The 27,538-nt window shown below is 38.3% G+C and overlaps 2 protein-coding genes across 2 annotated transcripts in view; both read left to right on the top strand.

The window, feature by feature from the left end:
• Window positions 1-2,177, top strand: part of cul3b (cullin 3b) — a 29,214-nt gene extending 27,037 nt beyond the window's left edge. The window contains exon 16 of the mRNA XM_042339052.1: window positions 167-2,177. Coding sequence (XP_042194986.1) covers window positions 167-298 — 132 coding nt within the window. The 3' untranslated portion in view covers window positions 299-2,177. The remainder of the gene's footprint in view (window positions 1-166) is intronic.
• Window positions 2,178-6,939: 4,762 nt separating this feature from the next.
• Window positions 6,940-20,336, top strand: LOC103175386 (protein FAM124B). Its single transcript, XM_007888395.2, has 4 exons — window positions 6,940-7,031; window positions 10,564-10,595; window positions 17,974-18,713; window positions 20,065-20,336. The coding sequence occupies exons 1-4, from the start codon at window positions 6,952-6,954 to the stop codon at window positions 20,257-20,259; spliced, it is 1,047 nt and encodes a 348-aa protein (XP_007886586.2). The 5' UTR covers window positions 6,940-6,951; the 3' UTR covers window positions 20,260-20,336.
• Window positions 20,337-27,538: the final 7,202 nt, after the last annotated feature.

The raw sequence follows: 27,538 nt of genomic DNA, 5'->3' as shown, positions 1-27,538 counted from the left end.
CCTTGTTGGTAAATAATCATTTAGCTTGTTTTCTACTTTCGTTGAATTCTCATGTGCTACTTAAAAATGTCCACTCCAGTTTCTTGTTCTTGTTTAGACAGATTTTTTAAAAAAAAACCATACGCATGAATTTCTGTAAATTGTCTCTCCCTTCTTCCATCTCTAGGTGACTCAGCAGCTGAAGGCTCGTTTCTTACCAAGCCCAGTGGTTATTAAAAAGAGAATCGAGGGACTTATTGAGAGAGAATATTTGGCACGAACACCTGAGGATCGCAAAGTATACACTTATGTAGCATAAGGTGCATTCGGCAGGTTGATCTGTTCTGGACTGTATAATCGCATGAACTGGGAGGTTCGTTTTAAAAATATTAAGAAGACCTTCTCCAAATAAATTGCAGTAAGTGTACTAGATTATTCAGATCAAGCCCTCATTCCCTGTGATAATTTTGAACACGAATGGACCCAACTTCTGGTTGCTCACCGTTTTACCCATGTAGAGATCATCTTTAACAGTTCCTCGGGAAAATGTGAATGTTGTTTCCATTTCGTTTTCAGTACTGTAAAAAAAGGAAATAAAATCTAGAAAACGTGAAATACCATCAATACAAATAAAAATAATTGTTTGAATTTATTTTTCCCTGCTTCTCAACATTGATGTAAAGGTGTTTTTTTCCTAAATGTTTGGCATCTTGTAAGGATTGGGTATATTATTTATATATATATATAATATATTATATATAAAAATATATTCAGCTGGTTAAATGAACTGCAACTGCCTCATTTGTATTGCCTACTTTTGAGACGTTCCAGTAATCAGAAACCTATATTTGAACCAAACAAAATCTACTGCTGCAAACGGCAGGAATATGCTATTTTTTAAAGCACACTTTATTTTACCGTTGGACAAAGTAACTGTATGTGTTAAGTCAGCAGAAATCTTTGGGTGGGGCCCTGAAAAACAAGGCATTACACCATTAACACTTTTTTTCATTGGCATTTGCAGTCCGTTCCCAGTTACTTATGAAGTGAATAAACTTGTTTTATTTTTAGTGTGTATAAAATGTATAATTTTTTNGCTGTTGTACTCACTGCTGATAGTAGCTTGCACAGCGCACTGTTTTCATTACATTACTTGTAGCCACAGGAATTCGAAATAAAAATGAGTAAAACTAGTGAAAACCGACATTGTACACAAGATGTATACAATCGTAATATCTTTTGGGATGATTAGCTAGAACAGATCATTAAAATAGTTGAGACAAATGCATGGCATAGATCCATTTTTTATGATGGGACCTTTTTTTAAAAAAAAATTACTCCTGTCTAGTTAGAGAATTGTGGATAAATTGAAGGTTCACTTGCAGTTTTTTTTTTTTGGGGGGGGTATATTTATGTCAAACTAAGCAAAGTTGTTTGCTCATTAGCCATAAGAAATGGGGAGGTATTTCTCATCTGGCTTACCACTAATATCAGCATTAAGAAGTTTAAGGTTGAGGAGTTTTCACTCCATTCTATTGAGGCTATTAGCCATGCACCCTAATCAAACACTTAGGCTGCCAACTTATGCAAACTGTATTTTTATAGCTTTACCCGGGAAATGTGTTCACTTCCTAAATTGGTAGAAACTTGTGGTGTGTAACGTATTCTTCCTGAATTTCATAATGAATGTTGAACCATTCCCACATGATAGTTGTAATCACATCGATTTTAATGCTCTTTCAAAGTGAATTCTGTGTGTGTTATGGCCAAAAGTCTTGAGAGAGCCATCCTAGTTCTTCATGCTGTACCAAGGGCTCTATTGTACCACATTTCAAAAATGGCGCTTCAAGTGACTTTTGAGCATATCCACAATTATATTGGAGTCGGCTTTTTTTNAAGCCCCATCCAGTGCTGTATGTGGAGTGAGCATGGGTACAAGTGGGATTGAAAGTTTAATAAAACAACGTTTAGTAAAATTTTGGGAACACTTAATATATGTATACCTACAGTAATTTATGTTTAAAAGGTTAATCTTCAGTAGGCTATTGATTTTTAAGTTATGAGGTTTGTTATTATAGATAAATGTCATTGTTTGCTGTACTACATTTTAAGGGCATATTACGATAAATCCAGTTCAGCCAAGGTCTTTGTTATGGTGACACCCAATGGAATACACATTAAAGGTTCTACACAAAGTATGAAGTTGAATGTTTTGATGTAACTTTAAGAAAAATATAAAAAAAGGAAATTAAGTCCATTAAAATAAGCCTTTGACAGGAAGAAATTGTTTGTACAAACTTCACATCCTTAGATATCAGCTTGCTATCTGTTTAAAATAATTTATAATTTTTTCAAAGGTTTCACAGTTAAAAGTGAAGTTCTCCTTCATTACAGAAATTAACAATGCAGTTCCCATTTAGAATAATTCTAATGAAGTCTAAATAACCATGTTTTGTCTTTTCGTACCTGGTTCATTTTAAAGAATTCAAAAATTGTGTGCAGATTCTTACAAATAAACTGTTGAATTCGCCTGCTAAATTATCTTTTGAGGAAAAAGTAGTATGCTGGCATTGCTTCCTTCATGCTGAGAGTTCTAATTCAATCCCATGTTATTGAAGGGAATGCTAAAGCCCTTGAAGAATTCACACATGGTTTAAATATGCAGAATAATGGGTGAAAAACAGTACATTCAATTTGGACTCAAAAGTCTGTATTCTATATCTCAGTACTTTTGGTGTAAATTATAGAAAAACTTGGCTAAAGTTTCAAACTGACGTTTTTGGCTGCCAGGCGTTCTGGCTGTACTTTCTGTGTAGCCTTTCTGTGTGTGTAGCTTTTAAAACAAATATTTTAAAAGCACCAAGGAGAAAAATGTTGCACGTTTGTAAAGGAGTTTATATTTGCTTTGTGATAACCATGCTGGAGCTTATATAGATTTTTTTTTTGCTATGTGCTATGTATCTTATCTTAATGTGCAAGAACTTGTGTGTTATTTTTAAAACGTTAACTAAGGTTACCAAAAAGAATTAATATGTACACTAACTGTCATCTAGCCAAAGCAAAGATTTAGGGGGACTTTCTTATGAACATAAGGCCAGGTAAGTAAATATCGAGATGTTACTGTTGATAATATAGCCACAAGCCCATTTGAATTAGTTTCATATTAAATGTCAGCATCAGAAAGAAAATTGCTGGATTTTGTAGTTTGAGGTACACTGTGTTTTCTCCAAAGCTGTCGTAAGTTTTCAAGCCATATTATCTGTTACATAGAATAATGCAGCATGCAATCAGGCCAGTCAACCCAACTGGTCCTTGCTAGTGTTTACTCCACATGAATCCCATTCCTCTTATTCCATTTACCTATACCTCTCTATTCCCTTCTCCATCATGTATGCTTCAAGTTTTCCCTTAAATACATTGATGCTTTTTGCTTCAACCACAGCTTCTGCCAGTGATTTCCAAATCTCACCACCGTTTGGGTCAAATTCCTCCGAAACTCCCTTTCTGATCTACTACTTGCTATTTTATACTGATGCTCTCTCATTCGCCAACAAATGAAAACAGGGCATTAACATGTACATTATTGAATCCTTTTAATAGTCTTAAACATCTCTATCATTCCTTCATCTCAATTTTTTGTTTTGGATAGCTCAATGTCTGACCATGCTTAAAAGTATCCAAACCAGACAGGGTTCTGTGACTTCACCTGCACATGAACATTTCCCTGTGTTTCAACTCCAGGGAGAAAAACTCAGCATCTAATATTTCTTTGATCGCTGTAACCACTCGTCCCTGGTAACAACGTAACTCCACTGTAATTTAATATTTATAATTCATCTCTGGAGTTTAGGTTATGAACAGCATAAAAGAATCCATATACTGTGCTTCCTAATGTAACTTGCTTTTTAATGTGTAACAGCCCTCAGAAATCTATGATATCCTGTTTACCAGTATGTTAACTAATGTTCTGCAGTTGTTTTCACTGTCGCTCTGGATTCTGACGTCAGTGTTCACAAACGGACAATGCATTGGCAAATAATTATTTTTCACTTCTGGTCCACCCAGTGCTTAGGTGTGATGAACTGCAAATGATTAGACAAACACGACTAGGGTTTGCATATCCATGGAGAATAAACTTCCTGTATTATCTCCGAAGCATTGCTCATGAAAATACATTTAATTTGGTGATCAATAAAAAGCTTGTGCATAAAACCACTCTTGCTTTTGTGGCAAGTAGCCTGGGGAACTGCTGTAATCTTTGTATTACTGACAGCTAGAACACAAAAGATATGTGTGACCTCGAACTTCTCATGAAGCCAGTAGAATAGACTGAAGTTGGTGTGCTGCCTAAAAATGATTTGTTGTATTACTGGAGACAAAAAGCTGATTGTGAAAGTTTTTGTTCTGTTGGGTACTGTAGATTGTAAAATAACAGCAGACCAAGCAAAAAATTGGAGACCTGACTTTGTCACTTAATTTTTATATATTGTTAGAGAAAAAAATGTTTTCTGTAATTGGAACCCAAGCTTTTTTTGCATTTCATTTTTTAAAAAAAAATTCCCCTTGCATAAAATTATGGAAAAATACTTGATGCATCAGAAACTCCAATTTATTTTAAATTAATTCCTTTCACCCTCTGCATCCTGTGGGTAAAAAAAAGTTTGGACTGAGTAAAGTTTTCTACAAACAATTTTGTATTGACTTTTTTAATACCCCTTAAGATGAATTAGTGAGACTCACTTAAACTTGACTTGCAATTTGACTCACTCCTATACTTAATTATATTCCTGCTCAAAGTTCATTTACTTTTTTCCAATGACTTAATGACTGCTATTTCTTCTCAGGATTCTATCATTAAATGTCTGCAGTAGACTATTATTTCTATACAAATGAAGTGAAAACAGTTCAAACTAAGACTTCATATTTTGTACTTCCTATTGCTGACTTTTCCTTAATAAAGATTAAATATATTATTTATCATGTGCATAGAATGTCTGTTAGGTATCATGTAAACTCTTGTACAAAAATAGTTATGGCACTTGCCACATATCAAATGTAACAGTCGATTTTTACAATCTCCTAAATTCAAGGGGGAAAGTTTCTGACACCAGTTATTCTTTTGCCCTAAATCTTGGTTGGTCACCATCTTCTGCCTGGGGAAAAAAATGTGATGGACAGTAGTTTATTAAACCTACCCTCACTGATCTCTTGCAGGAAGATTCACAGGAGAACAGAAGAATAATTGACTCATTTGATCTCCTTCCAACATAAAGCTAATTCTTGAATGAGTTATGTCCTGCACTCCCAACACCCTACTTGAGCTTGTTTATTATTTAGTGTAAAAAAAAGCCAACCTAGAGTTGCCTTATCCTACTGTTTGCTATTTTGTCCCAGCAACCAGAACTGCAGTTTTCTTGAAATGGCCTGACTAGGTGTGTGGCTTCAGCGTGACTGCTGGGATCTGAATTAAGTTAATGTGGCAATATAGCACAACATCCTATTTTCATTGCTGCCTCACATTATTTTGTCACGGCGAATGAGGAGTCGGCCAGCGCCTAGATCTTTCACCATCTCTCCTTGGAAGGTTGTAACCTGCCCATGGAGTACATGTGCCTCCTATTTTTACTTCCTAGATACATTAATCTGTTGAACTTAATATCCTACTGGGTGCATATTTGTTGACTTTTTTTTGTCAGATCTTGGCTGATTCCATCAGTTACTTGGGTCAGCCAGGGGTGTAACATGCGGGGACCTGTCATCATGAGTATCCAAATCAAACAAAACTCCACATATGCACTGCCACCTTCAAATGGAAATTTCAAGTTTCCATTAGCTTGGTATCCTCATCATAAAGCCCTGAGTCACTCCACTCAATATTTTCCTTTCTCTCCCACCCAACCATCCCTTCCCATGTCGGGTTAGTTCTCAACAGCTACTCTCTCTTATCTGCCCATGACCAGTTAGTAATGCACATCCATCCGTGCATCTATACCAGTAGCATCTGTTGGTGAAGGAGTCTTGCGTGATTCTTTGCGCCCTTTTGGAAGTACAGTTACTCTACAATCACACGACTTCCCACTGTCAAATGTCATATTAGCCACTTCAAAAAGACTTGAGTTTGATCACAACAACTTGCATTTGTATAGCGCCCCTCACCCAGGGTAGCGACCCTGAGCCCTTGAATATGCAATATGATGAGAAAAGAACTTCAACCCCTTTCTGAAGCTTACAGTTGTCTTCTCCAGTCGATGTTGTATTTTACTTCCAATGATTGTTTCCATTAGCTTCCCCGTTATCGAGGGCGGGTTGATTAGTCTGTAAGAGTTTGGGTGCAGTTCGGATTACCGTATCGTACAGTCCAATGCACTTTACATTTGTATAGCGCCTTTCAGGTCAGGAGGACATCTCAAAGCACATAAACTACAGTGTGGAGTGTGAAATGCACACCCTCACGAGTTATCTTCTCTCCCTTCCCCCTCTCACTACACACACACACACACACACACTGATGCCAATTTAATTCTGTGGCACTCCTATTTGTGGTCTCCCTTGTGGCTGAGACCATTTTACCCCCTTCTTTGGGGAATACAGTATATCGAGTTACAACTGCTGAATTTAATTTTAACCCGAAATGTACCTATTATTTGGTGGGGAGAGGGTTTTTTTTGAAAACAAAAAAAAAGAGTCGAGGGATTGTAGGTTAAATATCAGGTTAAACACACACACACACACACACACTCTCTCTCTCTCTCTCTGTGTTAGCATCTGGATTTAATTAGGATTGCATATGAAAGTCGAGGCTCCAGCCTGTCAGGGGCGAGTGACGTGATGGAGAAGGTGGTGTTAAGTGTTGCTAACAAGTAGGGAAACCATCTGAGCTGAGCTCTGTGTCTCTCTGTTACTAACAAAGCTGTGGAGCCTCCTCTCCCCCTCCTCTCCCCCTCCCTCCTCAATGCTGCTGGAAGGAAGGACATGATGATGATGATGATGATGAGAGGTGGATGCAGAGCTGTGGTGGAAGAGTGTGGGGATTCTGGAGCAGAAACCGCAGGGTAAGTGCCTTTGTGCTTTTTTTTTATTCCCCCCCACCACCAATAAAAAAATATTGGTTTAAAAAGTTTTAACTGAGGAATGTGTGTGTGTGTGTGTTGTTTTGTTTCTCTTGGTTTCCAGGCGAGGCTCAGCCCAGAGGGAAAGGGGGAGAGAGAGAGAGAGACTCAGAGAGAGACACACAGTAAAGGCACTCTCTTTTTTTCAAAACAGTCTGCAATATTGGGGAGGAAAAGGGTGTATTTGTTGGTGAATCTCCTTTGTGTGTAGTGCTGGTGGTGGGGGGAATGACAGTGGAAACCTAATTCTGCTGCTGCGACTTTAACCCCATCGAGAAATAAATAAAGATGTTTCCAACAAATGGAGAGCCATCACCATCAATGGGTGGACAGGATTCAGGAATATACATCTTAAAGCCTGAGACTATCTATATATATATATATATACTGTGTGTGTGTATATATATATACATTGTGGTACCATTACAATGTCTAATAAAGTCTTCCAGGAATTATATTTGTGTTTTTTTAAGATAATAAGGTAGTTATCATGACTTTTTGCTCACCCTTTGTGTGTGTGTGTGTGTGTGTGTATACTTATATATAGTTAAATCCATTGATCTACTCTTACGAAGGGAAATCTCCCTTTTTTTCCCTTCGGATGAGACAGAATTGCAAAACGAGTTCCTTGTTTTAAAAACGTTTCGAGTTTACAGAGAAACCTGTAACACAGTGTGTGTGTGTGTGTGTGTGTGTGGAGTGAGTTCCAGTGAGTGTTGGGGCTGCTCTCTGGAGACAGACAGAGAGAGAGAGAGAGAGCTTTCCTGAAGCAGTGTTGGGAGGAAACGGATATCCGACAAGAAAATTAATAAAACTTCTACCTGGACTTATATTTTTTATTCTGTTTGCAGACCTGCATGATTCCCACCCCACCACCTCCTTGTTTTTGTGTTCAGGGTCCACATTATTTCACCCCAACCTCAGCTCTCTCTCTCTCTCTCTCCCTGTGGTTAGAGAGAGAGAGAAGGTCTGAGCCACAATGCAAATGAACGAGAGGATAATTCCTTATCGAGAGGGCATTTAAACCACATTGCGATCACATTGGGAGAGGTCAAGTTTTCTAATGCAAAACAAATGATTCTTGTGGGGGTTTTTTTTTCCTCCTCCAACCAACCATCCAACCAACCAACCAACCCACCTCCCCCCCCAAAAAAAAAAATTATATTGGACAAGTTACAAAAGGATTTTTTGTTTTTAATGTTCTGAACATCTTTGATCGCAGTGGGTTCACAGGTTAAACAGATTAATATCTCTTGAGTGAGTTTTAAGGTCATGCCTTGCAAACCCAAAGATATGTATGTATGTATATATATATATATGGTTGTGTTTGTTTGGGTGGTGATTGCTGGAGCTTGGAGAGAATCTGCAAAAGCCTCTCTGTGTAAGGGAGTAAACAAGTGTTGCTCTGGTAACCTCAAGCATTCAACCAACTCCTTCCCGTTTGCAGGAACCTGGAGGGGAAAACGAGATGAACTTCCTTTGTGCTGTGTGTACAGTAATCTCAAACGTGTGTGTGTGTGTGTGTGTGTGTGTTTGGGGGGGAAGGAAAAAACACACAATGTTTCACTTTGCAGCCAAACAATGAGCAGTTATATTTCTTCAATGGGTTTTATTGTTTGATGCCAGGATATAAGTGTACAATCATGTGAACCCCTGGGTTGTAAACATGCGACACACACACACAGATTGTTTCAATGGGCTGACTTGACTGTCTTGCTTCTCTCTGCCTCTCAAGGGATAACATCCCCCCCACCACCACTCACCCCACCGAAACGGCTTCCTTTATGCCCATTTTCCAACAATACCCATCTCCGCGCAGGAAAATTTTAGCCCCATGAATCGAATCGGACCCGAAAATATTTAAAGATGCTTTTTTTAAAAACAAACAAACAAACAAAGGTATAAGCAAAAAGCAAAATACCGCAGATGCTGGAAATCTGAAACAAAAACAGAAGTCGCCGGGAACACTCAGCGGGTCAGGCAGCATCTATGGAGAAAGGAAAGCGAGTCAACATTTCGGGTCCACGATCGTTCTAATGAAGGGTCGTGGACCCGAAAGGTTGACTCGCTTTCCAAACAAACAAGGTGTCAAACAAATAATATTCACCAAACAGTATTCTCCAAACAAACAACATTGTTCCAAACAAACAATATTCTCTGTGATTGGGTATAGTATAGCAACCAAATAAATCAGCGGATTTAAGACAACTAGAAAGTGTTGGGTCGAGTCCTGATGGGTTCAATAAAACCAATTGTCCTTTCGGTAAAATAATTATTCACTCATAGATGTGTATGGAGGTGCCATAGTAAGCAGAGGTTGAAATCAGCAAAGGAGGCATCTAAGTCAATAAGACAATTTATATAATAATAATAATAATAATAATCCTTGCATTTTTAATATAGCGCTTTTCACGTCGGGAGGATGTCCCAAAGCACTTCACAGAACACACTGTAAAGTGAATTGACTGTATATTTGTAGGCGAACGCGGCAGCCAATTGCGCACAGCAATGTCCCACAAACAGTCGTAGATTGAAAATGACCAATTTATTATTGTTTTGGGTTTGATTTGATGGTTAATAAGACAATCTGGTTCATCAATGAAAGTTGGAGTGTAGACATGTCTATAACTGAGCGAACCAAAGCCTCAGTCGAGTGAAGCTAGGCATGTGGAAAGCTTGTCCGTTCTCATGGCCTAGTTTGGGTACTTTTTGACAAACTGAATTTAGCTGTGAATGCTCAGTTTGTAGAAAATTTACCAAACAAATTTGTGAGGTTATCCTTATTCGCGACAAAGCAAAAGTTTTTTTTAATGGCATCATCCATGTCAAACATTTTTATACATACATTACTGTGTAGAGTTAAGACGGGAATAAGAACCCTGCCTGATTTCCCCCCTTCTCTTATCTGGGGTATAAGTTGGATTGTGGCATCCCAATAACTGCTGCCCAGCTGTGATTGTATGTTTCAGCACATACTGTGTCTGTAGCCTAGTTGTTTACAGTATGGTGACTTTACCCACAAGTCTAAAAGGGAAACCTTATCCGCCTTTGAATTTCAAAGTGTTTACTCACGATGTCTGCATATCAATAACAAGAGGAAATCCAAACAATTATCACTTGCGTATGGTAAATTCAGCCACTGTTATTTTTACAGTTGAGTCAGTTTACCAATTTCACTGCAACTATCAATCCAAATCATAATGTGGTACATGAAAGAGTAAAAAAAAACACCAGCAACTATTCCACATCAACAGCTAGAGCTCTTTCAAGCCACATTCCTCGGACTCCCCACAGACCACTCAATGGTGTTCAGTGATTTGGGGATTCGGCATTAGATGTGGCAAAATGCTTTGAAACCCAGAATCTTGGATTTATTTATTGGATTGGTTTATTTTTCACTGTTATGTGATTTCTGTTGTGTTCTTACATCAAGAGACGATACTTAATTTGTACCATTATCATCATGTCTTTACAGGTCTGACTGCAGCAGGATGTCTTCAGCAAGCAGTAAGTACTAACTACATTTGTGAATGTTGGGGCATTAAAAATGAAAGGGAAAGGGTAATGCTGTAGTTGTTCATCTTCAATCTTGCTTTAATAAGTGAAGTAAAACTGCTCTCCCATCAAAATATAGTGAGAGAAAAAATACATATTCATAGAAATGCTGAGAACACAGTGGTTTCATTTGATTCTCCTTCTTCCTGAGCTTGTTTAAGCGTTAATAACGCTCTGAAATTTCAGCTGAGACAATTGGGAGGAGGTTGGAGAGTATGATATACTGAAATATCTTTGCTGAAAGAGCTCAAAAGCAGCATTGTTAAGTTTGTGTGTGAAACTGCACACCAATATCAGAACCTGTACTCTTAATGAGCAAGCAAGGGAATACTGCACCGCCTATTGAAAATAAATCAACCAGCATGGATCCATTTGAGAATAATTAATACTGTGTAAGGACTTAACCAAAAAAATCATTGAATGAGGACATTAGCACAAAGCATGTATTCACCAAAAATGGGCAGGTTTTAGAGCTCCATGGATAACGTGTTTGCTTTACACCCATTTTGCATTGCAAATTGGGATTGCTTCTGGAAGTATATCATGACAATCTATGGGAATGTGATCAGGTTGGAGCAAAGATCCTGTGGGATGGAGTGATGCTCTTCCTGTTATTGGAAAGAGTATTGGAGACATAATAAGGAACCTATGTTTGAGACACGATTTTTCAGAAAATTGGGTTATTTCGAGCAAATTGAACATACCATTTCAGTGGTAGAAACTGTAATTTATCCAGGCAAATAGTTTATAGCAATGCCTACAATCTGTCCATAACCCTGGGAAGGAGCCAAAGAGAGAAGATGTGCAATGTCAAGAGGGAGGATAGGAAGGTGGTCAGTAATAAGTGTAGAAGTTTTAGATCCAGAATCCCAAATGCTACAGGTCAGACAGCAAACAGTACTGACTGTCCAAGAGTGTAAATGGCATTGACATAATGTGTAGAACACGGCTCCTCTGCCAGACAGTTCTCTATGGTGGTTCTATTTGGTTGTAAATGGTTTGAAACGTTCCAGGCCTAATCCACACAGAGCATCCGTAGCTTGTGTTGCACCCAGTAAATGCCTTGAAATCTAGAACACTGAAATTACATTTTTTTTTACAAAACCAAAAGCACAAAGCAAGAGAAATAAATCTCTTAATACTTTTGTAAAGTAAGCTTTAGTTGCAAAGTACTGTCGACCACTGCAGTTTGCTGTTTTGCTCAGAATTATGTTATTCTATTTCAGTGATTCTGGTGTCTGGAAATTCAAATAGTTCCAGTCATTCCAGAAGCACTGTATGCCCTTCAAGGCAAGTTACATTACATCCCCCACCACCCCTCCCAATGTTTCTTTTAATTAAAACAATGTTGTGGCTTATTCAAAACGCTGTGCAGTCAAATGATATCATTGCGTCCAATTATAGAGCAAAACACTCATGTTTTCTTAGCTCCATTTGTCTAGTGTCAGTTCAGGTATTGCACTAAAATGTCAACTTCTCTTGGTTGTTAAAACCTTTGTCTTTGCGTTGGAAATCTGTGGGTTCGAACCCCACTTTAAGATTTGAGCTCCTGGTCCATGCTGATCCTCCAATGGATGCTACATTGTTAGACATGCCATTGTTATGAGGAGAAATCCCATCTAAATTATTCACGTGGACATTAAAGTTTCTGTGATCCTATTTGTGAGAAGGGAATTTCTCCCAGTGTCCTAGTCAACAATTCTCCAGAGTAATTGGTCCTTCATTTTGTGACTCTTTGTGGGACCTTCTGTGCATATTAACTACAATATTTGCCTAAAATCTACATTTAACGATTACTTTTTGATTGAGATGTTTTGATGTTTTTGGTGCTTTATCCAATAGAAGAATTATACATGTATTAGAAGAATGTTGACTTTTTGGAGCTGGATTTCAACTCAGTTCAAATCGATTCCAGTTCTCAAAAGAAGAAAAATAATCTAATTAAATAGGCACTCAACATACTGGGTTGGCCAAGCAGTTAATTTGAATTCAATATAACCTGGAGTTGAATTAATAATAATACTTGCATTTGATATAGCGCCTTGTCACAGCATTGAGACGCCTCAAAGCGCTTCACAAATTATACTGTAAAGTGAATGACTGTGTATTTTGTTGGTGAAACGCAGCAGCCAATTGTGCACAGCAGTGTTCCACAAACAGTTTGGGATTGAGTGAGCAATTTATTATTATTATTCTTATATATATATATTTTTGGTGAGATTATTACCCCCGGAAAGTGATCTGCCAATTGCCTAATAACCTGGTTCCTATTTACTGCTAGGTGAATACAGGTATGTGGAGTAAGGAAACTTGCCTAAAGCTGCTTAAGAATTCTAGCCATCCCAGTAAGGACTGCTTTTGCATTATTAGCTTTGTTCCATTCCACCTTTTTGAGTCGTCTCCAGGTACGAAGCAGTCTTTCTTTATTTCAATAACCAGATGGTTCTCTGACAGTAGCTGATGTGAGCTTTGTTATGCTAATACAGAACTGTCAGGTGCCTATGAAGGAAACTGAAGGCGAACTGCTTGATGTGAGTTGTAGGTTTTGTCACACATGATACGTGCAAATTATTCCCTGTATCTTTAAACATTATTCACACCAGGAGTTTGCCATTGCTGCCAAGAGTGTCAAATTTCAAATGTGAATACACCGGCTTTGCTGCTGTTAGATGTGGATTGAATTATCCACATCTCATGGAAGCAAAGTAATTTTCAAACAACTAAGCACTTTTACAGCAGCGATCTCCAGATATCAATCCAAATGCAGTGTGGCATGACATCAAAGCCACTCAGAAAACCCAGCATCGGTAGCTGAACAACTGATGAACTCACAGCTACCTCTGTAGAGGCAACAGGATGATTTGCTGACGATGGCTGTGTGGACCTTCCTTACCAATGAAATTACCAGTGATACAGTGGAATTTGTTTTAAACGGACGCCGGTTAACCCTGGACATCGGGTAAATTGAATAAAGCCCCCATTCCTTTGTATTCTTGCCTGTTTTTAAACATGCCGGTTAATTCGGACAACGATCCAGTTAATCCGGACAAAATGGCGCGATGGTCACTGCTGAATGTACTCTACTCACACAGATGTCTTCTGTGTCTTGAGTGGCTCCAGGATGGAGGAGGGTGGAATCAAATTGCGATTGATTGGTAGCAGACTCCAGGCCTTCGCAAGGGTTGGAGTTGGGCTGCCAATTAGTGAAGGGTGAGAGGTGGGGTGTGGGGGGGTTCGGAGGAATGGGGAGGGAATGGGAGGAGTCAAATCGGGTTTGATGGACATCTATAGCCACTGGATGCAACAAACAGGAGAACCTGTTTTTGCATGTGCATCCTTGTAGTATCTTGCTTACATACCAAAACCTGCTTGATGTGTTATTCTGGATCCCTCTATTAATCTTGGATTGGATTCAAAGACACAACATCTTGGACTTTGTACAAAACATTAGCATCCCCAAAATCTCAAATCTAGAGATAAAAACAAAACTTCTGAGACTTTGTGATTAAAGTTAATCAAGCTTACATTGTGATGGTGATTACACTGTCTTTGAGATGTTTTTTCTTATGTGAAGGGCTCTATGAACGTAGAAGTTGTTCATATCTGGGAGACTCCTGAATCACATGCTGCTCTTGGGTCCTTGTAGGTCAACCACCATTCCTATGATCAGCATGAACATGTGGGATGTGCAGTTCTTTTATCAGAAGTTGTGGCTACACAGTTAGCAGTGAGTAAGATGTATGTTTTGGGCACATTCCTCTGGGAATCTGTATGAATTTACAAGAATCAACAAAAATGCCCACTACAATGTCAAGCAATTCCTGTTGAAAACAAAGCTTTCCTGTCTCACTCTCTCCACCTTGCCCCCTGTTTCCCTGTCTTCAAAAGGATTCCCTCTTCAACCGTTCCTAAGGTCACCTCCCCTTTCTACTCAGCTCCACCATTGTCAAGTGCTCGGAGACACTAACATGCATGAAGGGCACTATATAAATGCAAGTTATTGTTGTACAGTATATTTCAGTTAAAACCTTCTTCTTAACTGAACTTAACTTTCCCTTAACAAAACAAGAAAATGTTCTGCAGTGAAACCAATCCTTGCCTCTTGTAATAGCGATGCCCAGAAGTGTTTTTCACAGCTGGAAAATGAATTGAAGCAGCCATCAAGTTAATCACCATTTGCTCATCCACCACACACTAGATGGGACAAGTATACCTGAGCCCTCTGAACACATTTGTCAACATCCTTGTATTTATCTTCCAGGACTTCAGGTTACGAAATGCTAAGATGTTTGAACCTCTCAATCAGAGGTGGTGTTGGCAGAATAGCCTGGTTGCCAAAATACCAATGCCTCATTTCACTTCTCATGTCTGACTTTATCTCCCTTCCTTTACACAATCTAAAACCACTAAAAAAAACAATTTAGGAAAACAAAATCATCTACACCAGGCAGAGACAAAGTAATATTGGGAACATCAGACTGAAAAAATAGACTGGCAGAAATCCCAGAAATCTTTCAAAACCACGTAACGTATTTGTGTAAACACTTTGAACCAATAGCATACAATTTATATGCGGCGACACAAAGACCTTCACAGATGGTTGATGCATAATATCCTTTCCATCATGCATCAAGTTATAATCCTTGTCGCTCCATCTGGCTAAATAACGTAATTATGGAACAAGAAGTTTTTGTTTTGTAATCAAGGAAAAGGCTGTTCTCTCTGTGTTGCAAATTAGATGACTGGAAAAGCAAAACTCCTCATTCCTTTAATAAAGCAGAGATTTTAAGATTCAGTAGCTTGTTGTGTATTTTAACAAAAAGTTACTTTATATCCCCCAAATAAGCAAACTTATCTGATCTCCAATCTACCTCTCCATCAGGTACGTTTGAGTGATTGTTTAGTACAGGAGGGGAGAGATTTTTATCAAGTTTGGTTAGAGTGGTCAAGGTTTTCACCAAACTTTATGAATAAATTAATGTCTTACAAATAGGCAAGCCTAAACGACAGCAATACCATAGAAACATTTCTACATATGTTGAATATTTTTTTGTAATCCATTTGCTAGATTTACATTGTCAATTTTTAAAAGGTTTGTATTCATGCTAATTAGTCAGATTGCCAGTTGGAATATCAGTTTACATGTTGATAATATTTGCAAAATATCTAATTAATAGCCTTAAGTGCAATTCTACAATCTAAATTGACAAGTTCAAACAAAAAAGGAGCAAATTGCTCTTGTTGCCCCTGCTTTTGAGTTTCAATAAAGTAGGATTTTTTTCCCCCCCTCAAAAACAGACCCTTATTGAATTATTTCAGCAGCTCACAATCAACCAGGATTTCCTGGTTGGTTCTGCTGTAATACTGTTGCCGTTTCCAAACTTCTTATCAGCTTGTAGCAGTAGAGGAGGCATTGGTCCAACTTCACAAATGATTAACTTCACATAATGCCATGCCCTTGGAGAGAATTGTTAAGGAATTGCAGATTTTGCTGTAAAAAATTTTCACAACTTGTGGACGTTTCATTTGAGGGTGTGGGTAAATTTCCATACAACTTCTGTCAATGGAAAAATTCCCGGATAGGGCTGCATTTAACGTCAATTCATTGTCCTTCCTCATTCATCTGAAAAAACATGCCCGCATGTAATTTTTAAAAATGCGTTTATTTTACTACAAAATCTCATGACTGTGGTATACAGTCTTTGTGTTACCTGTACTGAGGCCAACTGGGCAGCACAGCCATAATAATAATAATCCTTGCATTTGATATAGCGTCTTTGAGACGTCTCAAAGGACTTACTTATCCCTTAATTTCTTCCCTGTAAAAATGGAGTTTTCCCTATGATTTGCAGAGCTCACAAACCACAATCCATTTTTCCATTGTGCCACATGCATGGGTTATGAAAATGATATATTTGCTGCATGTATCTAAAAAATCTTCCACTTGGAAATAAAATAGACACAACCCCATTCTCAATCAGTCGCCCATTGTTAGCAGCTCTAGTGGTTGAATCTGTGCAATAAATTAAAATGCTGTTGTATGGATCATTTATCACTATAGTTCTAACGTTTGCCTTGGCACCCTCACAGAACCTCTCATGTGTGTTACCAGGCTGAAGTCAATGAAATGAACAGTGGGATGTCAGAAAAAATGTGCTAAATTCAAAAGGAACAGTGGAATCTTTTTATATAGAGGGAGATGGTGGCGAAAAGCAACTTTGTAAGAGCTATTTTTTCTCCCTCTTACGCCCTGCCCGCATGCAACCGTGTGCCAAAGTCTTATTCTCAATCTGATTTCATTACGATAGACTTGGTTTGGTCAGTCATTCATCTGTATTGTATTCAAGGAAACTAGGTTCCTGAAATCCATTGTACATGCACAATAATCATCTGTCAAAAGGATTAAGTTTAATATCTAATTACTGCTGGCTGATAAATTTAAAGTAGGCTTGCTTCATGAACAATGTCCCATTTAGTTCTAAAATATAATTGGCTCCAGGTTAGTCATGTACCGAATTATTTCTCTGCTCTGCCTGCATCAGGTAGGAATGTCTAAAATGAAGATAATCACCTTCTGAGCACAGTTAGAAATGATAGCCTCCTGTTGAACGTTAAGTTAAATAAACCTTAAAAGTCTCACCTTTTCTGTCTTTCCTCTCCCTCCCACTTTGATTATTTATGCTACAGTTTTATTAATGAGGATGCATCAATAAAAATAATTTGTAAGTCTTCAATTTGTATGTATAAACACATTAGGATAGCTGGCACAGTGACTGCCAATGGATTGCCAATAATAAACACATTTATAAAATATTTAGAGGTGGATGGCTAGATAAAGTGTTTCCGTAGGTTTTAACCAAATGCTACCTATCACTAGCAAATTGACATGTTGGATCTGTATGTGTTGATATGTATGCGTGAGTGTGTGAGAGAGAAGGGTTGGCTATATATATTAGAGAGGGTTGACTGTAAGAGTTAAAGTTTTCAGCTGATGGCATAAACCGCAAGAGAAACAAGAGGTTTGGCATGATCATATTAACCTAAACCGTGCTGTGTTTTTGAAGCAACTTTGGCTATGCTGTGATGTATGCAAGACTTCTTTGAAATTAAATGTGTTTTCAGTGAGCTCCTGTAGACTTCAGATACTTTACTTGTGCTAGTTTTAGATCATAGCTCTTGTAAATGCATACATATGTTGAGGTTTTTAAATAGCTGTTTCTATATGAATAACACTGCACATTCAGTTGAGTCAATATGTCAAACGTTTCTGTGATCAAATGCACGCGATCTATGTTAATGGCAGTAATGTCATTTCTTTTTTTTTAAAAAGGTGATTTTTTGCCGGAAGAAAGTCAGGACCCTTTTCAGATGACTGTGCATCTTCTCGCCAATCCCGGAGAATCCCAACCATTGCAGCAGATCCTGGACTGCTTGTTGCAGTGGTTAAGCCCCGACATCCAACTGTTCCACGTCTCTGAGCGGGCAGCTCCCGTGAAATGTCCCATGTCCCCGTCAAAAAGGCCCAGCTACCCGTCTCTCTCCGTCATTCTATTTTTCCACGAGGACTTTGGCGAAGAGCGGATATTACAAGTCCATGACTTCTTCCAAGGCCCACCGTGGCGTTACCATCACAGCGAAAGCGTTGGGGGCAAAATCCTTCCTTACATGATCTGTTGTCAGGACTTCTATTCTTTAGACGCCAACATGCCCATCTGGGCCGTGAGACAAGTGCACTATGGCAGTGAGATCCTGCGCGTCACTCTGTGCTGCAGCTACGAGAACTTCGAAGATGCAGTCAAACTCTACGAATTAATTTTACAAAGCAAAGCCACCGTGCAGAAAAGTGACTTCTGCTGTTTCACAGTGTACTCAAACCAGAGTTTCTGTATCCAGCTTTCCTTGAAGCAGCTGCCACTTGGAGTCTCTGTTAATCTCAAAGAATCTGCTGTTCTGCAGTTCAGGGTGCAGGCAATTGGGGAACTGGTGCCACTTCTACCTAATCCGTGTGTCCCCATCAGCAATACAAGGTGGCAAACTGAAGACTATGATGGAAACAAGATCCTTTTCCAAGTAGGTATTGCGTATTAAGTGTGGCTCAACCATTTTGTCGGGTGATGGATTTTCCACAAAGGTCATTGTTGCTGTTGTATAGACAATTAGCTACAAAGGCCTCCTTACTGAAGCTGGACAGTATTATTTGGTGATGGTGAAATAAATGTTGGCAGCTATAATATTATAATTTTGTAGGGAAAGCAATGGGAATGAACATGACCTTGAGTTGATGTACATCTCCACACCAGTAGATGACCACTGTACAAACTAATATGTGTTTCTTTGCTCGTATACTCAGTGAGGAATTTACAAGGTCAGAAGGAGTTAAAGTCCGTAACCCAATGTTGCTAATAAAATAGTCCTGATAAGTAATACTGCTGGTTGTGTTGATGTTCTAATTCCAGGACCAAATCTATGGTTTTAATCTATGTTAGTGGCAGGAATATAAGTAATGTAGCCAAAAGGCTGAAACATCCACAATTATCATACCACTCAGTAAATAATCTTTTAAAGTTCTGCTTATATTTGCAGTTTGATTTTAGAGTGAAATGTTGGTCTAAACCTGCCATAGCAGCTGTGGCCTACATTCTCTAATAGAATTGTTTTAATGCCTACAAATACAAGTGGGATAGAAAAGATCACACTTAAGGCGATCTAAAAATAACTTCCAATTTTCTTTAACTAATGAAAAAAGAACGTGCACTCTGAGTCTATGGAATGTCATTTAATTACAACATTCCCAGGACATCGGAGCAGATTTCTACAGTGTCTGTGTGAGTTGTTTTTTTTAAGAAATTCTGTTAGAAACTGTCCCACAATTGATCCCATTTGTTAGGTTCAGGGATTGGTTCGTATTTAGCTTGCAGAAGCAAATACTTAATTTGTTATTCATTTCATTCTAAGGCAATGTTAGGCTGCCATTGCATAGCTTAGGACTTAATCAGTACTGTACATTAAATTGCTGTATCTTATGATGAATCTCCACAAGCTGTGCATCATGATTTCTCAAACCGTTCATGTGTGAGATGAAAGGGTCAAAACTTTTGATTGAAAATACCCTCTAATTCATACTGATTTTCCCTGCTGTAAGAAAGATAACAAAGGCACAAAAGATTGGATCTGAGTGTTTCAAAATTTATTCAGATATTTTAGATATGAATAGAAAAATATTCTTTTCCTTCCTTTTTGGGGCGTATTTTGCATTGTTCCAGATTAGTAAATGGCCACCTCTTTTTGCCCTGCCCATGGTAACGGCTCGAAAGAGCCTGAGAATTGATGGAGTGACCTGCACGATAATCTATTGTCATGGAATATTAATTGATGATAATCCTTGTATTTGACTTTATTGACTCCAATCTTCCGTCAACAGGTCAGAGAGAACTTGAGATACTTGCACAGGAATTACTCCGCTTCTCAAGTGCACAGCCCGCTAGCTCGAGGGATCGCTTGTGTAGTTCAGTGCCGTGCAATCAAAACTCATTGTCGGATAAGTGTCAATTGCCACACGACAAGAATAAAACGCTCCCCACTTTGGCAGGAGACAAGCGGGAGAGGAGGCAGGTGAAAGGAAATAAGAGGAGGATTGATTTGCCGGGAATGGGGGATAAAAATGAAAGCAGTACCTCAGAGAGTTTATGCAGTACGCCCAGAAGCAGCTCCTGTTACTCCTCACAGCGCAGCAGTCCGGCAACTTTGCCTCGTTGTGATCCAGCTCACAATTTCACCGCGTCTGCTAAACTCCGAGACTCGGATCAAGACACCACCCCTGGAATAGAAATCGCAGAGACCGATGTTGACACAGGGTTTGTCATTTCAAAGCCGGACTCGATTACCTGCCACAGTAGTTGCTGTTTGGGTACATTTTCACCAGAATTAAAGAACAGCCTTCCTAATTTAAGGGAAAACAACCGGGCTTTGAAACCAATCATAAGTACTGGACTGAAATGTGCAAAGTCTTCTGAGAATAGTATTATTTCGGGCAGAGTGCATCAGACTGCCACTGTTGGGGCAAAGGATATAGATTCTTGTCAGAAGTCACGTAATGCTCAACACGTCTATGAAAGTGGCAGCATAGTAGAAGAAGAGGAGGAAGAGTTTTTCATCTAGTAACGCCTAGATCGGATCTGGAAAGAATAGACTATTTTTTGTTTTGCAATATTTGGATATTTTGGAACACTTTTAACAAAATGCAGCTGTTACGAAGGAAGTTGATCTGACTCATGCAATATCAATTGCTTTTGCGATAGTTTTTCACTTGCACTGACTGAAAGGGCTTTCCTGAAGAAATAGGTAGTCTGGTGGCTTGTTGATATGTAGGATTCTTGAAGTACTGTATTTAAAATTATAAATTAGTCCTACAAGTTGGGTAATATAGATTTTATTGGGTTGTTTATGTTCAATGTGTCCTATCCTGGAGTTGCACAATTTGTAAATGCTTTGTTTTTTTACATTTCTAATTCCATTGCTATATCAACAAATTAGTTACCAAGTGGTACACCAGAAATCTTTTTACAATTGAGAATACATATGGAAGCAACTTCTTCATTTATTGATTGTATTCTATTTAATAGATTGATCTATAATCCAGAACAACATGTGATGCACAGTTGTATCAATGGACCTTCTGTGTGCTAACTGTTACCGTCATGAAACACTGTCTACAAACCATAGCAACATCATGGCAACAATTGCCTCAGAGCATAAAGGTCCCAAAACAAGCATAAAAATAGTACCTAAATAAAATTTTCCCACAAGGCATATTCTAAGTGCATCGTAATAATTTGATCACTCAATCCACGACTGTTTTGTGGGACACTGCTGTGTGCAACTGGCTGCCATGTTTCGCTCACAGTATATTCTGCGAAGCTCTGTGAGTCGTCTCGAAGATGTGATAAGGCGCTATATCAAATGTAAGGATTATTATTACATGCAGATCCTCTTCAACTAAATGCCAACTGATTATATCATCACCACTGACAAGTGCATTAAGCAATCTGGGGTATAACTGCCCACTACGCTGCACTGCTAATGACTATGCTATCAAACCATGTTTCAACAGATCAAATGAGCCAAAAGGCCTTCTGCGTCTGAGTCCCTCTCATGATTTTGTGAACAGGTAAGTTTTAGACATGTATTTAATTCCATCACACCACGTACACAATGTATAAGACCAATGTATGTGAAATTATTGAATGATACTGTACAAGTGGAGAGGACTGAATGGTTCAATCTACTTTTTCAATGTCTTTCAAAGGCATCACAAGCATTGAATCCAACAGGCCAGTGTCCTCAATATACAGGCATTTACACTGTGGCAAAGTGAAAACTGTTGTATGATGAATGAAATCTTGAACCTCATTTGATCTGTACATCACAAATAAAAAATTCTGATTATCCGAAAATGGAAACCAATTTCTTGAGACTTCATCTGAGTATATGAGAACACAAAGGGTGGAATGATTCACCAGAACGCGATCGAGAATGAGAACCTACCAAGTTGGCATCCATTCCCTTTGTTCCTGCCCTCGCTCCCTTTTTATGGGTCAAACGCTGAATCAAATACAACCGAAAATAAAAATAATGCCCCTTTACAATTATAGTTGAACTGTGTATTTTTAGGTAAATTTATCTAATGGGCCAGAATTATTTTTTCCGTAAATTGTAAATTTCACACACAAAAGACCCCAGAAGAAATCGCACCAACTCTATTCTCTTTACAACCACTTTATGGATCTAGATTCAAATTCCCAAAGTGATAAGTAAAAATTAAATTATTCCATTTCCCGGTCATAAGGACACTTTAAAATCAGCTGAGGCAAACTTGAAATTCTTTAATTGTTAAATTTAATTTAAAAGTTCTATTGGACCAATGTGGGAAGTATAACCAATTAAAATAAGTGTCCTTGGAGTACTGTATAATAACTGAGTTATATTTATATCGACACTACTTTGCCAGCCCTTTATTACTGGAACTCCACATATGATTACTGTAATTATTCAGATACTTTAATATGACGTTCAAATAAATCAAAGTAAAGCTGGCGATGGTTCTATTCCTAAATTGCCAGTTTCAGAATTAGGAATCAAAACTGAAAGATGTTATTTCTTTGTAAGAAAAAAAGGAAGAAAATTAACATTGAAGAACTTTTTCTTGACAGATCAGCGGTACGATTAATAATAACCCTTATAGTCTTTGAGGCGCCTCAAAGTGCTGCATAGAATATACTGTAAAGTGGAGTGATTGTGTACTTTGTGGGCGGTTGGTCAGGTAATCCAGCTCATGCCCTGAAGGAAAGCGCTCCCAAGTTGCTATCCTGTGCGAAGAACGCTATATAAATGCAAGATATTGTTGAAAGGAGAGAGAAGTCCTCCAGGCAGGTCTCTTGTGACTTATTGATCGTTTCTAGTGAAGGCTTGAAAGTAACTCGTATTGAAAGGGGAGAAAAGTTCTTTTAGAAATGGGGGAATTTTAGCCCTTAACAGTTAAAATCTATTGCCATCTCTCTTCCTTTAAGAGTTGAGTTGTTGGGAGTGTTTTTCATGCTCTGCCACACAGAGGACACGGATAGTTCATGTATACAATGTTCAGTAATCGATCGTTCACCGAGGAGAACAGACGTTGTGTCACAGATGGAGAAAATCATTAGCCAGACCAAGCTATTCTCCCAGAACTATTCCCACTGCCCTTTCACGTAACCAGTACTGAAGCAAATATTGACCAAAGTTTTGGAGTTTTGTTCAGGGAAACCGCATGACGTTCGTTTATTTACAGGGACATCAAAAAGAAACAGTTCCCTTCCGTCTGACATCACAGAATGTTCTGAAGAAGTTGGACAGAACTTCAATTTTTACATCACATCTGAAAGATTCCAACAATTTTTTTGGTATGTTTTTTTGCATTTTTTTTTCTCCCCGCAGAAGCATCCCCGGACTGTGTAACACGGTACTGTTGTTGTGGGCGGACATCGCAATAGTGTTGAAGGGGTCCATCTGCTGATGATTAACCCTTTATGTAGTAGTGACTTTTGAACCTTTTTAAACCGTGTACACGTTTGCTGCTGGCCATTATCTGCAACCAGCTCCAGCAGAGCTACATGTGCTGATTACCTCACACCTGAGCTCATGAGGTAAGCAATGAGCATGCTGTCAGACAGGACCATTCAATTACTTTTTCCAAAAAGGGGTATCCCAGGAAACGTTAGTTTGCAAACGTCAACATATCAAACCCACAAAACAATAGTCCTGTTTGCTTTCGTAATTGAGAAGCAGCTCTGCATTCTATTTCAGTTTCAACAGCCCTACAATTTACAATTTGTTTAAAAATTGTTTTGCCACGAATGTTATTCCCTCCCCCCCTCCTGACTTTTCAGTGTAATATGCCATTTAACCCACCGATGATATAATAGTACATTGCAAAAATGTCTCAGATACACGTTGGAGGGGAGTTTGGTGAAGGTAAAAAAATGATTTTAATTCTTGCTATTATATAACATTTAAACGTTAAAGTCAGTGCAGAAAGAACTGTCAGAATGAAGGGTTCAAGTTGAGGTGGCTTTTGATGTGTCAGTGGAAGACTGGAGGGAATGATATGAAGGAACATTAAAGGCTTGCTCAAGCTTGAAAGATGGATGTACCATTGTCAATTCTCCTGCTGTGCTCCATCAAAATATAGAGGCGAAAAGTGAAGTGACTGCAGCATTGTAAGGAAAATAAATATTGTAGAATGTCTACATCATTCTGGATAGAAAAGTGCTTATATATCACTGCAAATATGTACAAACAGATTTTATGCTTTACTGTAACTAAACCATATCTGTGAAATGCAGAAGGTCAATGTAATTCTGAAGTATAATTGAACTGTGTATTTTTAGATAAATTTATCAATGGGCCAGAATTATTTTTTTTCGTAAATTTGCTTCCCGTGAGATATGGTTACTGAATTAGAATTCCATTGGGACTATTGCATTGCACTAAGGTTCTGCCTGTGTTTGTAACAGCGGCCTGTAAATGTGAAGCCTTACCAAAGAGCAGAAAATAGCAACTACGAATAATATTAAAATTGTAAAAGGAAATAATTTGCAGTCTTGACTTGCCAGTGCTAATTTTTTTGGGGTCGGTCGGGGGGGTCAGCCGTGTGTCTCACACGTGCTGAAGCCCATCACCATCCTTAAGAGCATCCAAGACGAGCTGAGATTTCCATGCAATTATGCAGAAACCTGGTTCACAAGATGTTGCTGTTCTGAACCGCTGGAGGGCACTGCAGGGCAACCTGTCACCAAAGTTGCCAAGCATCAGAATACAAAGCACAAGTACTATGGATAGATAGAAGGCAACGTTAACCAAACAAGCCACAACATTCATTTAATGCACATATATTTATGCTTCTTACTGACCATTATCATGCATCAATTGCTGACAGCGGTACCTCATTGTTTTCACCGAGTTGTAATTAATGGATACCTCGAATACCTTGGAGAGAATTATATAATCTATGAAATGTGTAATCAACAATAATCCTTGCAAGTCTGTGTCGACAAATGCAGTCAGTAAGTTCCCATCGAGACGAAAAATGTGTTCATTACTTTGAATAACTAGAGTGAGCGTGTACATGGCGCAGGTTCCTCTATCAATGGACATGTCAAAAATTGTGTTTATTTCTTGGGTTTCAGATATTCAAAGTTAAATTGTACCATATTGGCCCCCAGGCTAGAGCTGTAGAGGAGTGCTTTATGAAAACAGTGAGAAGAACCTTCTCTGCTATTAGCATCCACCAAAGAAAGGTCATGAAATCAAAATCTCTACAGATTTTTGACAAGTTACATTACAGGTAATTATGCAATGGATTGTGTTTTACGACAGCTCAGAATTTATTAAGCTGATGTTATTTACTCACTTTTTAATTTATAAACATGGGTGTTTATAATGAAGATGAGCAGATCAATGTAAATGTATAGTATTGAGTTGCCAAAGAAAGAAAGGGTGAACTATAAATATTAAAAATAGGAAATTAAATAATAAAGGCTTTTTTTAAAAAGAAAAATATAAGAGCAACGTTGAATGCACAGAATAGCATTTAAAGGAAATTTTGTGGCACAATTAAATGAAGAGCAGAGGTAACAATTGGCTTCATTCAGTTACAGATAATCAGACTTACTCATGATTGTTCAGTGTCTAGATAAAAAGCTCATCTCTGCTTCTGTAAAGAAAGTAACTTGGCTGTTACCTGTTTATTAATGAATATGCATTATGTAACTATTCTTAAAAAGAATGTGACTATTAAAATTTGAATATTCTTCCACCGAAAAATTACTGTCCTGCATCAATAATGTCACAGGGACAAAAGATGTGAAACTCTTGCATCTCTTTCGTATCTCTAATCCTAAATATTCAACACACGTTCAACTATGAATGGACTGAGTATCACTGGATGTCTATACAAATCATTGTAAGTACACTTCACGTTTTCTAACATTATTCAGTACTGTTTAAACTTTCCATTTTTAAACCAAAACAGAATAATGTTATAAAATTTGCCGATGATACCAAGCAATTTAAGCAGGTGACTGATACAAGGAAGAAAAGTAGCACTCGAGAGAATGTGGACCAATTTAGCAGTTCTGACGAGCAAATGGGTTGCGTAATGGGCATAAATGTAAGATAATCCATATTGGAACAGGAGACATTAAAAAATTAAAGGGTGTTCATTAGCACAAGTGGAGAGAGAAAAGGACGAGGCGTGATTATCCTCTCATGACAATGTTCAGTCAGTGGTAAATATTTTTATGATATAAAATATTTTACGTCAGTGGTAAAAATTCCCCAAAATGCTATGTCATCAGTAGTTTAATGTTTCTCATGTGCTTTGGTGGGCAATGTTGTAATTTGGACGGTTTTAATCTAGCTTTTGTCCTTCTAGATCAAATTCAGTCACTGATATGCAAAGAAATCAAGACTCAAAAACGAAAAAGAAGAAAGACTTTGCAGGTACTTTGTATCAAGAACTCACTTGCCCAGATTGTGGGAAACTTTACACCAGTCCGTGCCTTCTGCCATGTGAACATAGCTTGTGCAAAAGCTGCCTCAGCAAAGAAATAAAAAGTGAGACAAATGGTCTAATAAGTATTAACTGCCCTGTGTGCAACGAAAAGTTCAGCTTTAGCCGCGAAGATGAAATTAAGTTCCCAGAGAACTATTTACTGAACAACACCGTATTAAGGCACAGGCAAGAAACACAAAATGCAACGCCAGAAATGTTGAAGAAAAAGAAGGGAAAAGTAAAAGGAAAGGCAGAAACCCAGCAAGTTCAAGTCCTCTGCCAGCTCTGCGACCAAAAGGAGAACCGTGCGGCTGTCAAAAAGTGTGTTAACTGCAATCTGAATTTCTGTGAAAAATGCCTTCGGAAAATCCACAAAAATAAGGCGTTTCAGTCACATATTTTGATCGACCCATTGGGTTTCAGCAAGGACCAAATAAAATGTTTCTTCCACCCTTTTATGAACCTGAAGCATTACTGCATACAGGATAGGGTGCCAATCTGCGAGGAATGCATGCTGAGTACCCACAAAGATCATCCCTTATATTCACTCGAACGAGCTTTCCAGTATGAAACAGAAGAGCTACGAAACAAAGTGTCCGAGTTCAAGCAAGGTATTTTTACAGTACACACCTATCTTCATCACCCACTTCCCTGACTGGCACCTACCTAATTGTATTGATTAGTTGTGTGTGTTTGCCATTGATCAAAATTAATCCGTCAAGATTTGTATGTTTTAACCCCTTTCAAAATAGATTAATGCTTATCAATATAGTAGTCTGGATCTGATTTTTAATAGTTCAAACAATAA

Source organism: Callorhinchus milii, unplaced genomic scaffold (genome assembly GCF_018977255.1).
Source record: "Callorhinchus milii isolate IMCB2004 unplaced genomic scaffold, IMCB_Cmil_1.0 Scaffold11, whole genome shotgun sequence".
NCBI classification, from domain to species: domain Eukaryota; kingdom Metazoa; phylum Chordata; class Chondrichthyes; order Chimaeriformes; family Callorhinchidae; genus Callorhinchus; species Callorhinchus milii.
The sequence above is the reverse complement of the archived record's forward strand: the minus strand, read 5'-3'. Positions and strand labels throughout refer to the sequence as shown.